At 38.0% G+C, this 16,671-nt stretch overlaps 2 protein-coding genes across 2 annotated transcripts in view; one reads left to right on the plus strand and one right to left on the minus strand.

Moving 5' to 3' along the window:
- LOC128667037 (H-2 class I histocompatibility antigen, Q9 alpha chain) overlaps positions 1–16,671 on the minus strand; it is a gene marked incomplete in the record, with an annotated part of 303,896 nt that overhangs the window by 237,716 nt on the left and 49,509 nt on the right.
- On the plus strand, positions 3,459–6,652 carry LOC128667035 (uncharacterized). Its single transcript, XM_053721899.1, has 2 exons — positions 3,459–6,450; positions 6,603–6,652. Exon 1 carries the CDS (start codon positions 3,486–3,488, stop codon positions 6,003–6,005), a length of 2,520 nt encoding a protein of 839 aa, XP_053577874.1. The 5' UTR covers positions 3,459–3,485; the 3' UTR covers positions 6,006–6,450; positions 6,603–6,652.

Consider the following 16,671-nt stretch of genomic DNA (forward strand, 5'->3'; position numbering starts at 1 on the left):
ATGTAACTATGTGTTTAACTCATCTGTAGACATTAAATACACAGTAATATAAATATTGTGATCTAATATAAAATACTATAATTATATTATCATTGTACTAACGTGTCTTTATCTGAGGGTACAGGAGCAGGGTGTAACTATGTGTTTAACTCATCTGTAGGCATTAAATACACAGTAAATAAATATTGTGATCTAATATAAAATACTATAATTATATTATCATTGTACTAACGTGTCTTTATCTGAGGGTACAGGAGCACTGCAGGATGTAACTATGTGTTTACCTCATCTGTAGACATTAAATACACAGTAATATAAATATTGTGATCTAATATAAAATACTATAATTATATTATCATTGTACTAACGTGTCTTTATCTGAGGGTACAGGAGCACTGCAGGGTGTAACTATGTGTTTAACTCATCTGTAGACATTAAATACACAGTAAATAAATATTGTGATCTAATATAAAATACTATAATTATATTATCATTGTACTAACGTGTCTCTGTCTGAGGGTACAGGAGTACTGCAGGGTGTAACTATGTGTTTAACTCATCTGTAGGCATTAAATACACAGTAAATAAATATTGTGATCTAATATAAAATACTATAATTATATTATCTGTTCTGTCTATTATATGCTTATTATGTTTATGTTGATGCCATCTGGTGGTTTCATGTTGCAATTACAGCTTGGTTCCTCTCAAGAATAAATCAGGAAGTGTCCTGTCCTGTGTTAATAAAAAGTTACTTTCAGTTTCTCAGCAGCCATCTTAGCTTCTAGAAGCATGAAATCAGCTCTTCACATTGCCTATAAACATACATATGCCTGTAAGTTATTGTTGTTTGCTAAGAGTTAATTGTACATTTGAATTGCATTGCTAATGTAAGCTCTCTGTGTTAGAAACATGTATTATTGTATGTATTGCAAGCACCACGTGTAACTACATATTGTAATTTCAACTTTTTTTATTGTATTGCAGTTTTACAAAATAACTATTCAGAAGTAAAATCAGTTTGGAATAAACACAAAGCTATTTCTGTCTGGTTTGTTAACTAGCTGTCTAGTTATCAGTTAATGAGGACAGTAAAGTAAAAAGCATGCTATATCAAGGCAAGATACAGAGCTGCATTTTAAAGTAAAAAGGCAGGCTATATCAGGGGAAGATACAGAGCTGCATTGTAAAGTAAAAAGCATGCTATATCAAGGGAAGATATAGGAGCTGCATTGGAAAGTGAGAAGCAATAACAAGCAAGATACAAAGGCTGCATTTTAAAGTAAAAAGCAGTAAATAACAAGCAAACATACAAGACCTGCAATTTAAAGTGAAAGGCAGTAAAAATAATTTGCACAAGAACTGCATTTAAAATATTGTGCTACTTTAACCTGATCACTATGAGCCAAGATAAGAGTGGTGATATGATGCAGCAAACTTTAGAGACCAGATCCTATGCCTCTGGCTCTAAATATTCCATGCGCTCCAGCAGATCATCAGCCAGTTCTGCAGGACTCAGAGCCCGTGCTAAAGCGCAAGCAGCCCAGGCACAAGTTTCTTATGCTGAAAAAGAAGCAGAGATGATAAAGCAGAAAGCAGCACTAGAAGCAGAGGCAGCTAAGCGCAAAGCAGAGACAGCAATGTGTGCAGCTGAAACAGCGCAACGCAAGGCAGAGTTAGAAGCTAATATGCATGTGCTAAAGATTCAAAGGGCAGCAGTTGCAGCATCTGCAGAAGCAGCAGTCTATGAAGCAGCAGCTGAACTAGAAGAGGAACCACTTCAAGATTTTGCAGAAATAACTACCCATGATTCAGTACAAAGGACTCGTGAGTATGTACAGAACCATGCTCTAGACCAAGATAAAACAGAGCATGCTCCTATCCAACATATGTCCAGCATAATGCCACAGTTTCCTGACTCAACATATTTACAGTCCACTCCAAGTATTCCTGACTTGCACCCTCCTTCCCAGACTGACACTGCAAATGTCTCTACACCAAGAGTACGCTTTCAAGAAAACAGAGGCTATGCTGATCCACAATATCCATCACATTATATGGACTCTCACATATCCCCTCTCAGAAATAGCACATTAGGAACTTCAGAGACTACTGACCTAGCAAAGCACCTGATTCGTCGAGAGTTAGTGAGTACAGGGCTACTAACATTTGATGATCGACCAGAGAACTACTGGGCATGGAAGACATCATTCCAAGGTGTCACCAGCGATCTTAATCTTACAGCCAGAGAAGAGCTAGATCTTTTGACTAAGTGGCTTGGTCCAGAGTCATCTCAACAGGCTAAGAGAATCAGGTCAGTGCATGTTCATAACCCAATTGATGGAGTTAAAATGGTATGGCAGAGACTTGAAGAATGTTATGGCAGCCCTGAAGCTATTGAGAATGCACTGTTAAAGAAGCTAGAAAACTTCCCCAAAATCTCAAACAAAGACAACATAAAGTTAAGAGAACTTGGTGACATGTTGTTGGAGGTGAATGCAGCTAAGGCAGGAGGCTTTTTGCCAGGACTGGCATACCTAGACACAGCTCGTGGCATCAAACCAATTATTGAAAAACTGCCATATAGCCTGCAAGAAAAATGGATTTTTCAAGGTTCCAAGTACAAAGAAGACCATCATGTCTCCTTTCCACTATTCAGTTTCTTCACCAGATTTTTTGTCAACCAAGCAAAGATCAGAAATGATCCAAGCTTCATATTCTCAACATGCAGCAACCAAGTTCCAGTAAATACAGAGAAGACAGGAACAAGGTACAGCAACAGACCAACGGTGTCAGTAAGAAAGACAGAAGTGTCAGCTACTAATGCAACTCCACAGGTGAAAAGCCCTTCGTGGAAATCCATGGAATCAGACAGTCCATGTCCAATTCATAATAAACCACACCCACTGTCAAAGTGTCGTGGGTTCAGAAGCAAGCACATTGATGAACGTAAAGCTTACCTGAAGGAGAATTTTATCTGCTTTAGATGTTGTGCATCCACCAGACACATTGCCAAAGACTGCAAAAATAACATAAGATGCAGAGAATGCAACAGTGACCAGCATACTTCAGCTTTGCATCCAGGTCCAGCTCCCTGGGCAGTAGAGACTCCTTTACCAAAGGGAGAGCAAGGCGGGGAGCAAGAGGAAGCTACTCCACCCACTATTGTATCCAAGTGTACAGAGGTATGCGGGAAAGGGACAAGGCCTAGATCATGTTCCAAGATTTGTTTAGTGACTGTATATCCCTCTAATAAACCTGACTGTTCTGTAAAGATGTATGCAGTGTAAGATGATCAAAGTAACCGTTCTTTAGCCAAATCAGAGTTTTTTGATGTGTTTAACATTAGTGGTGAAACATTTTCCTACACTCTAAGAACATGCTCAGGCATTACAGAGAAAACAGGGCGTAGGGTATCCAACTTCACTGTTCAGTCTATTGATGGGAAAACACACATAAAACTCCCCACACTCATTGAATGTGACATGATACCTGATGACAGGTCAGAAATTCCAACACCTGAGATTATACAGCATTTCCCTCATCTGATATCCTTAACAGACAAGATCCCAGCACTTGACCCTAACGCACAAATACTTCTCTTGTTAGGAAGAGACATTCTGAAGGTGCACAAAGTACGTGAGCAGATTAATGGGCCTCACAACAGTCCTTATGCACAACATTTAGACTTAGGTTGGGTCATAGTTGGGGAAGTATGCTTAGGAGGAGCTCATAGACCAGCAGATGTGAACTCTTTCAAGACAAATGTGCTGCCTAGTGGGCGCACTTCTCTGTTCAGCCCATGCACTAGCTATATACAGGTAAAAGAGACTTTTAATGCTTGTAAACAACAGTCATACACCCCCTCATTGTGTTATTTAGGAACTGCAACTCACAATGTGGGCAGTTTAGATGATAATGTGTTTGTTACTACTCCAAACGATGACAAACCTGCTATGTCTATTCAAGATGGTATGTTCCTTGATGTAGTTGAAAAAGAGATGTTTATTGATGAAGCAAATTACTGGGTAGCGCCCCTACCATTTCGCTCACCTCGACTTAGACTACCAAACAACTTAGAGCAAGCCCAGGAAAGACTACTTGCTCTACAGCGTTCCTTTGTGAAAAAACCTGAAATGAAAGAACATTTTGTTAACTTTATGCAAAAGATTTTTGACCACGACCAAGCAGAACCTGCCCCACCATTGGAAGCAGGTGAGGAGTGTTGGTACCTACCAATCTTTGGTGTCTATCACCCTCAGAAGCCAGGACAGATCAGAGTAGTTTTTGACTCAAGTGCTCAGTTTGAAGGCATCTCGCTGAATGACACACTCCTCAGTGGGCCTGATTTAAATAATACACTACTAGGTGTCCTTTTACGTTTCCGCAAAGAGCAAGTTGCAATTACCACTGATGTACAACAAATGTTTTACTGTTTCATGGTTAGAGAAGATCACCGTAACTATTTGAGATTTCTTTGGTTTCGTGACAATGACCTTAACAAAGAAATTACAGAGTTCAGGATGAAGGTACATGTCTTTGGAAACAGCCCTTCTCCAGCCATAGCCATTTATGGTCTAAGACAAATAGCAAAGCAAGGAAAGAGTGAGTATGGCGAAGATGTAGAACAGTTTATCTTGAGGAATTTCTATGTAGATGATGGACTTGCATCTGTGCCTACTGAAGCTGAAGCAGTCAGTCTCCTGCAGAGAGCTAAGGACATGCTCGCAGGATCAAATCTCAAGCTACACGGAGTGGCATCCAACAAAGGTCCAGTAATGGAAGCATTTCCTGCAGATGACAGAGCTAAAGATCTAAAGGACCTTGTTTTAGGTGTCGATCCTCTACCCCTCCAAAGGAGCTTAGGAGTAAGTTGGAACTTACAGACCGACAGTTTCACTTTTCAAGTCTCTAAAGAGGTAAAACCTTTCACACGGAGAGGTATCCTAGCTACAGTAAACAGTCTTTATGACCCACTTGGGTTTGCATCTCCAATCACTATGCAAGGTAAATCTTTAGTCAGAGAACTCTCAAAAGACCAATGTGACTGGGATTCCCCACTCTTACCAGATAGAGAAGCTCAATGGAGAGCATGGACAGAAGGCCTGATCCATCTTGAAGATCTCAGTATTCCCAGACCCTATGTGCCAGTGTCACTATCGTCCACAGTAAGAAAGGAGGTATGTGTTTTTTCTGATGCTTCTACTGTAGTGATAGCAGCTGTGGCATATCTCAGAGTCATAGACAGTAGCGGTCAATGTCATGTAGGCTTTATTATGGGCAAATCTAAACTAGCTCCAAGACCAGCCCATACAGTGCCAAGTCTAGAATTATGTGCAGCTGTTTTGTCAGTTGAGCTAGCTGAACTTATTACTGAAGAAATGGACATTGAACTTTATGCAGTTAAATATTACACTGACAGCAAAATTGTGTTAGGTTATATTCACAATACTTGTAGGAGATTTCATGTATATGTCTCAAACAGAATAATTCGTATTAGAAAATCTACTAATCCAGATCAGTGGCATTATATTAACACCAGTCAGAATCCAGCAGATCATGGTACTAGACCAATTCAGGCAGCTCACCTAAAACATACCAACTGGTTCTCAGGCCCAGATTTCTTACATCAGGCAGATACAAGTGATCAATCTGAAGCTGAAGTATTTGACCTCATTGAACCAGATTCTGACAGTGAGATCAGACCTGAAGTGACAGCTTTAATAACTGAAGTGTATGAACGCCAGTTAGACTCACATAGATTTCTCAGATTCTCAAAGTGGAAGTCTCTTGTGAGAGGTATAGCAACACTTATTCACATTGCTAAGTCATTTTCCAGCAGCACTCAAAAGGAGTCGTGTACAGGCTGGCATTGTTGCAAAGGGTTATGCCATTCCTTAGATTTCTTGCAAGCTGAAACAGTGACTATCAAATGTATCCAAACATGGAAATATAGAAAATGGAAAGAGAAACAAACGTTCAAGAAGGAGATCTTGTATTGTTGAAAGACTCTCAAGTAAAGCGCAATGGATGGACAATAAGTCTTATTGTAAAAGCCATTCCTAGTGGTATGGTAGAGGTCAAAATCATTAAACAAGAGACTGCTAAAGTATTCCTTAGACCTGTGTCAGATTTAATTGTTCTTTTTCAAAGTAAAAGTTATCTGGTTGAATTTAATAATAATTTATAGATCATATAATAGTGGTATATGTCTATACCAGGCGGGGAGTGTTCTGTCTATTATATGCTTATTATGTTTATGTTGATGCCATCTGGTGGTTTCATGTTGCAATTACAGCTTGGTTCCTCTCAAGAATAAATCAGGAAGTGTCCTGTCCTGTGTTAATAAAGTTTGTTAATAAAAAGTTACTTTCAGTTTCTCAGCAGCCATCTTAGCTTCTAGAAGCATGAAATCAGCTCTTCACATTGCCTATAAACATACATATGCCTGTAAGTTATTGTTGTTTGCTAAGAGTTAATTGTACATTTGAATTGCATTGCTAATGTAAGCTCTCTGTGTTAGAAACATGTATTATTGTATGTATTGCAAGCACCACGTGTAACTACATATTGTAATTTCAACTTTTCTTATTGTATTGCAGTTTTACAAAATAACTATTCAGAAGTAAAATCAGTTTGGAATAAACACAAAGCTATTTCTGTCTGGTTTGTTAACTAGCTGTCTAGTTATCAGTTAATGAGGACAGTACATTATCATTGTACTAACGTGTCTTTATCTGAGGGTACTGGAGCACTGCAGGATGTAACTATGGCCTAGATTTGGAGTTCGGCGGTAGCCGTGAAAACCAGCGTTAGAGGCTCCTAACGCTGGTTTTGGCCGCCCGCTGGTATTTGGAGTCAGTGATTAAAGGGTCTAACGCTCACTTTTCAGCCGCGACTTTTCCATACCGCAGATCCCCCTACGCCATTTGCGTATCCTATCTTTTCAATGGGATCTTTCTAACGCCGGTATTTAGAGTCGTTTCTGAAGTGAGCGTTAGAGCTCTAACGACAAAATTCCAGCCGCCTGAAAATAGCAGGAGTTAAGAGCTTTCTGGCTAACGCCGGTTTATAAAGCTCTTAACTACTGTACCCTAAAGTACACTAACACCCATAAACTACCTATGTACCCCTAAACCGAGCTCCCCCCACATCGCCGCCACTCGATTAAAATTTTTAACCCCTAATCTGCCGACCGCCACCTACGTTATACTTATGTACCCCTAATCTGCTGCCCCTAACCCCGCCGACCCCTGTATTATATTTATTAACCCCTAACCTGCCCCCCACAACATCGCCGCCAGCTACTTAAAATAATTAACCCCTAATCTTCCGACCGCAAAGCGCCGCCACCTACGTTATCCCTATGTACCCCTAATCTGCTACCCCTAACACCGCCGACCCCTATATTATATTTATTAACCCCTAATCTGCCCCCCACAACGTCGCCGACACCTGCCTACACTTATTAACTCCTAATCTGCCGAGCGGACCTGAGCGCTACTATAATAAAGTTATTAACCCCTAACCCGCCTCACTAACCCTATAATAAATAGTATTAACCCCTAATCTGCCCTCCCTAACATCGCCGACACCTACCTTCAATTATTAACCCCTAATCTTCCGATCGGAGCTCACCGCTATTCTAATAAATGGATTAACCCCTAAAGCTAAGTCTAACCCTAACACTAACACCCCCCTAAGTTAAATATAATTTACATCTAACGAAATAAATTAACTCTTATTAAATAAATGATTCCTATTTAAAGCTAAATACTTACCTGTAAAATAAATCCTAATATAGCTACAATATAAATTATAATTATATTATAGCTATTTTAGGATTAATATTTATTTTACAGGCAACTTTGTAATTATTTTAACCAGGTACAATAGCTATTAAATAGTTAAGAACTATTTAATAGTTACCTAGTTAAAATAATAACAAATTTACCTGTAAAATAAATCCTAACCTAAGATATAATTAAACCTAACACTACCCTATCAATAAATTAATTAAATAAACTACCTACAATTACCTACAATTAACCTAACACTACACTATCAATAAATAAATTAAATACAATTGCTACAAATAACTACAATTACATAAACTAGCTAAAGTACAAAAAATAAAAAATAACTAAGTTACAGAAAATAAAAAAATATTTACAAACATAAGAAAAATATTACAACAATTTTAAACTAATTACACCTACTCTAAGCCCCCTAATAAAATAACAAAGCCCCCCAAAATAAAAAATTCCCTACCCTATTCTAAATTAAAAAAGTTACAAGCTCTTTTACCTTACCAGCCCTGAACAGGGCCCTTTGCGGGGCATGCCCCAAGAAGTTCAGCTCTTTTGCCTGTAAAAAAAAACATACAATACCCCCCCCAACATTACAACCCACCACCCACATACCCCTAATCTAACCCAAACCCCCCTTAAATAAACCTAACACTAATCCCCTGAAGATCTTCCTACCTTGTCTTCACCATCCAGGTATCACCGATCCGTCCTGGCTCCAAGATCTTCATCCAACCCAAGCGGGGGTTGGCGATCCATAATCCGGTGCTGAAGAGGTCCAGAAGAGGCTCCAAAGTCTTCCTCCTATCCGGCAAGAAGAGGACATCCGGACCGGCAAACATCTTCTCCAAGCGGCATCTTCGATCTTCTTCCATCCGGAGCGAAGCGGCAGGATCCTGAAGACCTCCAGCGCGGAACATCCATCCGGACCGACGACTGAACGACGAATGACTGTTCCTTTAAGGGACGTCATCCAAGATGGCGTCCCTCGAATTCCGATTGGCTGATAGGATTCTATCAGCCAATCGGAATTAAGGTAGGAATTTTCTGATTGGCTGATGGAATCAGCCAATCAGAATCTAGTTCAATCCGATTGGCCGATCCAATCAGCAAATCAGATTGAGCTCGCATTCTATTGGCTGATCGGAACAGCCAATAGAATGCGAGCTCAATCTGATTGGCTGATTGGATCAGCCAATCGGATTGAACTTGATTCTGATTGGCTGATTCCATCAGCCAATCAGAAAATTCCTACCTTAATTCCGATTGGCTGATAGAATCCTATCAGCCAATCGGAATTCGAGGGACGCCATCTTGGATGACGTCCCTTAAAGGAACAGTCATTCGTCGTTCAGTCGTCGGTCCGGATGGATGTTCCGCGCTGGAGGTCTTCAGGATCCTGCCGCTTCGCTCCGGATGGAAGAAGATCGAAGATGCCGCTTGGAGAAGATGTTTGCCGGTCCGGATGTCCTCTTCTTGCCGGATAGGAGGAAGACTTTGGAGCCTCTTCTGGACCTCTTCAGCACCGGATTATGGATCGCCAACCCCCGCTTGGGTTGGATGAAGATCTTGGAGCCAGGACGGATCGGTGATACCTGGATGGTGAAGACAAGGTAGGAAGATTTTCAGGGGATTAGTGTTAGGTTTATTTAAGGGGGGTTTGGGTTAGATTAGGGGTATGTGGGTGGTGGGTTGTAATGTTGGGGGGGGTATTGTATGTTTTTTTTTACAGGCAAAAGAGCTGAACTTCTTGGGGCATGCCCCGCAAAGGGCCCTGTTCAGGGCTGGTAAGGTAAAAGAGCTTGTAACTTTTTTAATTTAGAATAGGGTAGGGAATTTTTTATTTTGGGGGGCTTTGTTATTTTATTAGGGGGCTTAGAGTAGGTGTAATTAGTTTAAAATTGTTGTAATATTTTTCTTATGTTTGTAAATATTTTTTTATTTTCTGTAACTTAGTTATTTTTTATTTTTTGTACTTTAGCTAGTTTATTTAATTGTATTTATTTGTAGGAATTGTGTTTAATTAATTTATTGATAGTGTAGTGTTAGGTTAATTGTAGGTAATTGTAGGTAGTTTATTTAATTATTTTATTGATAGGGTAGTGTTAGGTTTAATTATAACTTAGGTTAGGATTTATTTTACAGGTAAATTTGTTATTATTTTAACTAGGTAACTATTAAATAGTTCTTAACTATTTAATAGCTATTGTACCTGGTTAAAATAATTACAAAGTTGCCTGTAAAATAAATATTAATCCTAAAATAGCTATAATATAATTATAATTTATATTGTAGCTATATTAGGATTTATTTTACAGGTAAGTATTTAGCTTTAAATAGGAATCATTTATTTAATAAGAGTTAATTTATTTCGTTAGATGTAAATTATATTTAACTTAGGGGGGTGTTAGTGTTAGGGTTAGACTTAGCTTTAGGGGTTAATACATTTATTAGAATAGCGGTGAGCTCCGGTCGGCAGATTAGGGGTTAATAATTGAAGGTAGGTGTCGGCGATGTTAGGGAGGGCAGATTAGGGGTTAATACTATTTATGATAGGGTTAGTGAGGCGGGTTAGGGGTTAATAACTTTATTATAGTAGCGCTCAGGTCCGCTCGGCAGATTAGGGGTTAATAAGTGTAGGCAGGTGTCGGCGACGTTGTGGGGGGCAGATTAGGGGTTAATAAATATAATATAGGGGTCGGCGATGTTAGGGCAGCAGATTAGGGGTACATAGGGATAACGTAGGTTGCGGCGGTTTACGGAGCGGCAGATTAGGGGTTAAAAAAAATATGCAGGGGTCAGCGATAGCGGGGGCGGCAGATTAGGGGTTAATAAGTGTAAGGTTAGGGGTGTTTAGACTCGGGGTTCATGTTAGGGTGTTAGGTGCAGACGTAGGAAGTGTTTCCCCATAGGAAACAATGGGGCTGCGTTAGGAGCTGAACGCTGCTTTTTTGCAGGTGTTAGGTTTTTTTTCAGCTCAAACAGCCCCATTGTTTCCTATGGGAGAATCGTGCACGAGCACGTTTTTGAGGCCGGCCGCGTCCGTAAGCAACTCTGGTATCGAGAGTTGCATTTGCGGTAAAAATGCTCTACGCTCCTTTTTTGGAGCATAACCCAGCATTTGTTTGAACTCTCGATACCAGAGTTAATTTTATGGTGCGGCCAGAAAAAAGCCCGCGGAGCGTTAACAGCCCTTTTACCGCCAAACTCCAAATCTAGGCCTAAGTGTTTAACTCATCTGTAGGCATTAAATGCACAGTAAAATAAATATTGTGATCTAATATAAAATACTATAATTATATTATCATTGTACTAACTTGTCTTTATCTGAGGGTACAGGGGCACTGCAGGGTGTAACTATGTGTTTAACTCATCTGTAGGTAATAAATACACAGTAATATAAATATTGTGATCTAATATAAAATACTATAATTATATTATCATTGTACTAACGTGTCTTTATCTGAGGGTACAGGAGCACTGCAGGGTGTAACTATGTGTTTAACTCATCTGTAGGTATTAAATACACAGTAATATAAATATTGTGATCTAATATAAAATACTATAATTATATTATCATTGTACTAACGTGTCTTTATCTGAGGGTACAGGAGCACTGCAGGGTGTAACTATGTGTTTAACTCATCTGTAGGTATTAAATACACAGTAAAATAAATATTGTGATCTAATATAAAATACTATAATTATATTATCATTGTACTAACGTGTCTTTATCTGAGGGTACAGGGGCACTGCAGGGTGTAACTATGTGTTTAACTCATCTGTAGGTATTAAATACACAGTAAAATAAATATTGTGTTTTATATAAAATGCTCTGATGAAATAGATGGTATTTGTGTTATATACAAGTATAAATGTATTAGTGCTTTTTTTGTATTTAAATAATATAAATTGTATTCCTCCGTTTTTACTTGATTCATTTTGCTGGAACTTCTGAAGAATTTCATTATAGAGGTGAATATTTATCTCATAACAAAGATTCAAATGAGAGATTTTTTTTTCTATTTTTTTGTCTGTTACATTGTGTGTAATTAGCAGGTGATATCCCATCATCCTCTGGGAGGATTAACATAATTAGATTACTCCATCTTTACCACATTACAGGATAAAGGGGGAGACACCTTTATTGTGGTACTGGGAGAGTTACAGGATGAAGGGGAGACACCTTTATTGTGGTACTGGGAGAGTTACAGGATGAAGGGGAGACACCTTTATTGTGGTACTGGGGAGAGTTACAGGATGAAGGGGAGACATCTTTATTGTGGTACTGGGAGAGTTACAGGATAAAGGGGAGACATCTTTATTATAGTACTGGGAGAGTTACAGGATGAAGGGGAGACATCTTTATTGTGGTACTGGGGAGAGTTGCAGGATGAAGGGGAGACATCTTTATTGTGGTACTGGGGAGCGTTACAGGATGAAGGGGAGACATCTTTATTGTGGTACTGGGAGAGTTACAGGATGAAGGGGAGACATCTTTATTGTGGTACTGGGGAGCGTTACAGGATGAAGGGGAGACATCTTTATTGTGGTACTGGGAGAGTTACAGGATGAAGGGGAGACATCTTTATTGTGGTACTGGGGAGAGGTACAGGATGAAGGGGAGACATCTTTATTGTGGTACTGGGGAGCGTTACAGGATGAAGGGGAGACATCTTTATTGTGGTACTGGGGAGAGTTGCAGGATGAAGGGGAGACATCTTTATTGTGGTACTGGGGAGCTTTACAGGATGAAGGGGAGACATCTTTATTGTGGTACTGGGAGAGTTACAGGATGAAGGGGAGACATCTTTATTGTGGTACTGGGGAGAGGTACAGGATGAAGGGGAGACATCTTTATTGTGGTACTGAGGAGAGTTACAGGATGAAGGGGAGACACCTTTATTGTGGTACTGGGAGAGTTACAGGATGAAGGGGAGACATCTTTATTGTGGTACTGGGAGAGTTACAGGATGAAGGGGAGACACCTTTATTGTGGTACTGGGAGAGTTACAGGATGAAGGGGAGACACCTTTATTGTGGTACTGGGGAGAGGTACTGGGGAGAGTTACAGGATGAAGGGGAGACACCTTTATTGTGGTACTGGGGAGAGTTACAGGATGAAGGGGAGACATCTTTATTGTGGTACTGGGGAGATTTACAGGATGAAGGGGAAGACACCTTTATTGTGGTACTGAGGAGAGTTACAGGATGAAGGGAGACATCTTTATTGTGGTACTGGGGAGAGTTACAGGATGAAGGGGATATGAAAAAACAAGTCTAGAGTGAGTGCACCTAAAAATATAATTTGTTTTGAAACTTATTTACCACGCTCTAAACCCTACAAAAATGACAGTAGTTCCTTCAAACGGCTATCTATAGATGTGATATATAATAACCAGGGTGAGGGGAGCTTATGTTGTGAATTGTACCACAGTTTTGTTTGTACCTAATAAAGATAAATTAAACTATTGATTACATAAAATTATATTTATTTTAAAACCCTTTTAAAAATTGGTATAGAGCTCTAGTACCATTAAAACAATTTATGGAAAGTGTACAGTTTTATAATATGCACAGTGCAATAAAAACAATGTTCAAGAATATTATATAAAAAAACAATTTCTCTGATTAGGAAATAGTGTATATAAACGTGTGAGTTGACCAATATATTTTGGATACAGTCCCGTATTTCTTGTGCTCAAAAAGCCTTGTGTGTTTCTCTTAAATTCTGGAGAAAATTTGAGTAATCTGGCTTACGGCACACTCTGTGTTTTATAGAGTTAAATTGGGCATATGTGTACTCACGTTTTTTGTCCAGAGAATTATGTTTCTCAAATAGGCTTATAAATGCCGTTAAAGAGGCATAAAATCGGTTGGGAATAAGATGAATACCTTTTTTGCGGTTAAATGGATACTATTTAAGTATCTTTCTTATCACGCAGTAGCTGTGTTGACACAAATGGTTACAAATGTTCTCGTTATTTGTGTTATCAAAAAAAGGTTCCGATGGTTGCAATGTCTCTTTAGGATGATTACAATGTCTTTTAAGATAGATCTTAAAATGTGTACCTCCTTGAGGTTTACTGAGATTTCAATTTAGCCGATGTCCTGGTGTCCGTTGAATAGCTGAGGCTATCTCTTTGGATAAGGTGAAACTGTATGCCACCTTGAGGCTTGCTGGAGTTTGTGTAGATGGATCAAAGTCCAGGTGTCCGTTGGTCTCTGAGACTGTTTACCCTATTATATGTTTCAGAGCTTTTATACACTCTTTCAGGGTTTGCAGGAGTCTCTAAGAGGCTTGTAGATGTGGTGTCTTGGACGGCTATGATCCGTGAAAAAGATTGCTGCTTTGGAAATTTTGAAGGCTGGAAGCTTTTTGCCTTAGATGTCTGTAGGCGTCTCAGGTTGCTTAGTGTTCCAGATTTCGTCTGATGCGCTAAAGAAGTCCGAGCGCTGACAGTATTTGTTCGGCATTTTTTTGCCAATTTTTAAGAGTACCCACAGTGTGGGCAATTGTGTGAATGAAGGTACACACTCAGGAGGGCAGATCTACGCGTTTCGGCGGGTGCCTTTATCAAGATGCCCTGAGAGTGTTCGCGGTCTTATTTAAAAAAGGGGTGAGTGTGTCCTAATTGGTTGATTTGGAATTTTTTGTTAGCCAATCAGCTCGTGAAGTTAGGATATACAATAGGTTTTTGCTGGTCAATCAGCACAATTGTGAAGTTAATATATACAATAAGTGTGCATAAATCAAGATGAAAAAACTTTTACAATTTATACAATTTATTTGTGGTATGTAAGTTCATGGTAAATAATAATAATAAAGGAAATTTCGAAAGTATATTTAAGTGTTCAATTTCAATTCTATGATGTATGTGCGCCCCCCGTTTATATCAACAATTTTTGAACATCAATATTGGACTAGATCTTAATGTGACCTAAAAATAATCTCAGTTCTGTGTGCTTTTAGAAAAAAAAAAAAAAAAAAAAAAAAAAATATATATATATATATATATATATATATATATACACTAATTATTGCTATTAATTGGAGTATAGATATGAAGTATGTGATAACTTAGTCTCGTTAAACGTCTTTATAATCTATTATTTTGAGATTTTGTGTAAGAATTATTTTGAAAGTATATGTTATACTTTATATGTTGGCAAGGGAGTTCTATTTACTAATTGTATGTATTTGATCTATTTTAAAAGTAATATAAATGTTGGATGTATATATGACTATTTGCTAACTGATGTTATTGAAGTATTATTATTAGTGATGTTAAATTCGTTCTACTGTATCTGACCAATAATGTCAATTTTTGTTGATTTTACTGACGTCATTATTGGGTTTAAGTTTAGATCAGAAAATTTAGATCAAACTCCATGTTTAGTCCATGGGGATATAAAGTCTTAAGAGTAGATATATTCTGCTTCTTTTCTAAGTAGGAGATTTTCTAGGTTTCCCCCTCTTGGATTGAGGAATACTTTTTTGACTCCCCAAAATTTCATGTGGTGGATATTGCCATTATGGCATTCTGTAAAATGTTCGATATGGTAAAGGTGCTCCCTAAACATACGGCTAGTTTGACCAAAGTATTGATGACCACATAAACATTGAATGCAATAAATGACGTTTTTATCTGAGCAACGGATGATTTCTTTAATATTGATATATTGGTTGTTATTATTTGATTTTATAGTTTTAATCTTGCTACTGTGTTTGCATGACTTGCAGGATATGCAGGGAAAAAAACCCTCAACTTTTTCTTTTTTAAGATCAATTGTATTGGAGTTGCAAGTTTCTTTCTTTTTGAATTCACTAGGTGATAGGATGTTTTTTACATTTTTTGCTTTCTTAAAAATGATATCGGGTTTGTTTTTTAATCTATGTCCTAAAATTTGGTCCTGTTTTATGTAGTGCCAATGTTTGTTTAAGATTTTCATAATTTCATGGTGTTGTGAATTAAATTGCATTATAAAAAGGTATAAATAAGGGATCGCTTGTTCTTGGACTAAGTTCTAATTTTTGTTTAGGTTTAAGTATCTGGTCTCTGTTCATTTCTTTTACTTCTAATTTAGTGTTTTCCAAAAATTGGGTATTATATCTTTTTTCAATGAACCTTTGTTTTAATGTTTCAGATTGTATAGAGTATTGGTTAACATCTGAACAGTTCTTCCTAATTCTGATAAATTGGTTTTTAGGGATGTTTGTTTTCCATTTATTTAAATGACAGCTATTGTTATGTATATAGTTGTTTGCATCAGTTTTTTTGAAGACTGTTTTTGTTGTAATCATCATATCTTTAATTTCTATTTCTATATCTAAATAATGAATGATGTGTGTACTATATTCATGGGTGAAACTAAGGCCTAATGTATTATTTATATCTTCTAGAAATAGTTCTAAAAGTTCTGGTTCACCTTTCCAGACTATAAATAGGTCATCTATATAGCGATAATAGAGCACAAGGTTCGCCCCCCATGGGCTAGAGTTGATGTGATGGTACTAAAAAAAACCCATAAATAAGTTAGCGTAACTAGGGGCGAACCTTGTGCCCATAGCAGTCCCTTTATGTTGTAGATATATTTCTTCATTAAATAGGAATGAGTTGTTATATAATATGAAATTAATACAGTCCAATATAAATTTATTTTGTTCCTTATTTAGATTAGGATCTTTGTCTAGAAAAAATGTAATAGCTTTTAGTCCTTTTTGGTGATCAATGTTTGTATAGAGGGAGTTAACGTCGCATGTAACTAGAAGGAAGTTTTCTTCCCAGGATAAATCTTTTAGAATATTGAGTAATTGGGTGGAATCTTTAAGGTAGGAGGGTAACTGAGAAACATAAGTCTG

The sequence above is a fragment of the Bombina bombina genome, chromosome 7 (genome assembly GCF_027579735.1).
Source record: "Bombina bombina isolate aBomBom1 chromosome 7, aBomBom1.pri, whole genome shotgun sequence".
Taxonomy (NCBI): Eukaryota; Metazoa; Chordata; class Amphibia; order Anura; family Bombinatoridae; genus Bombina; species Bombina bombina.

Bases quoted from the DNA above. Each gene is read 5' to 3' on its own strand.
- LOC128667035 (XM_053721899.1), top strand. From the start codon at position 3,486: ATGATACCTGATGACAGGTCAGAAATTCCAACACCTGAGATTATACAG.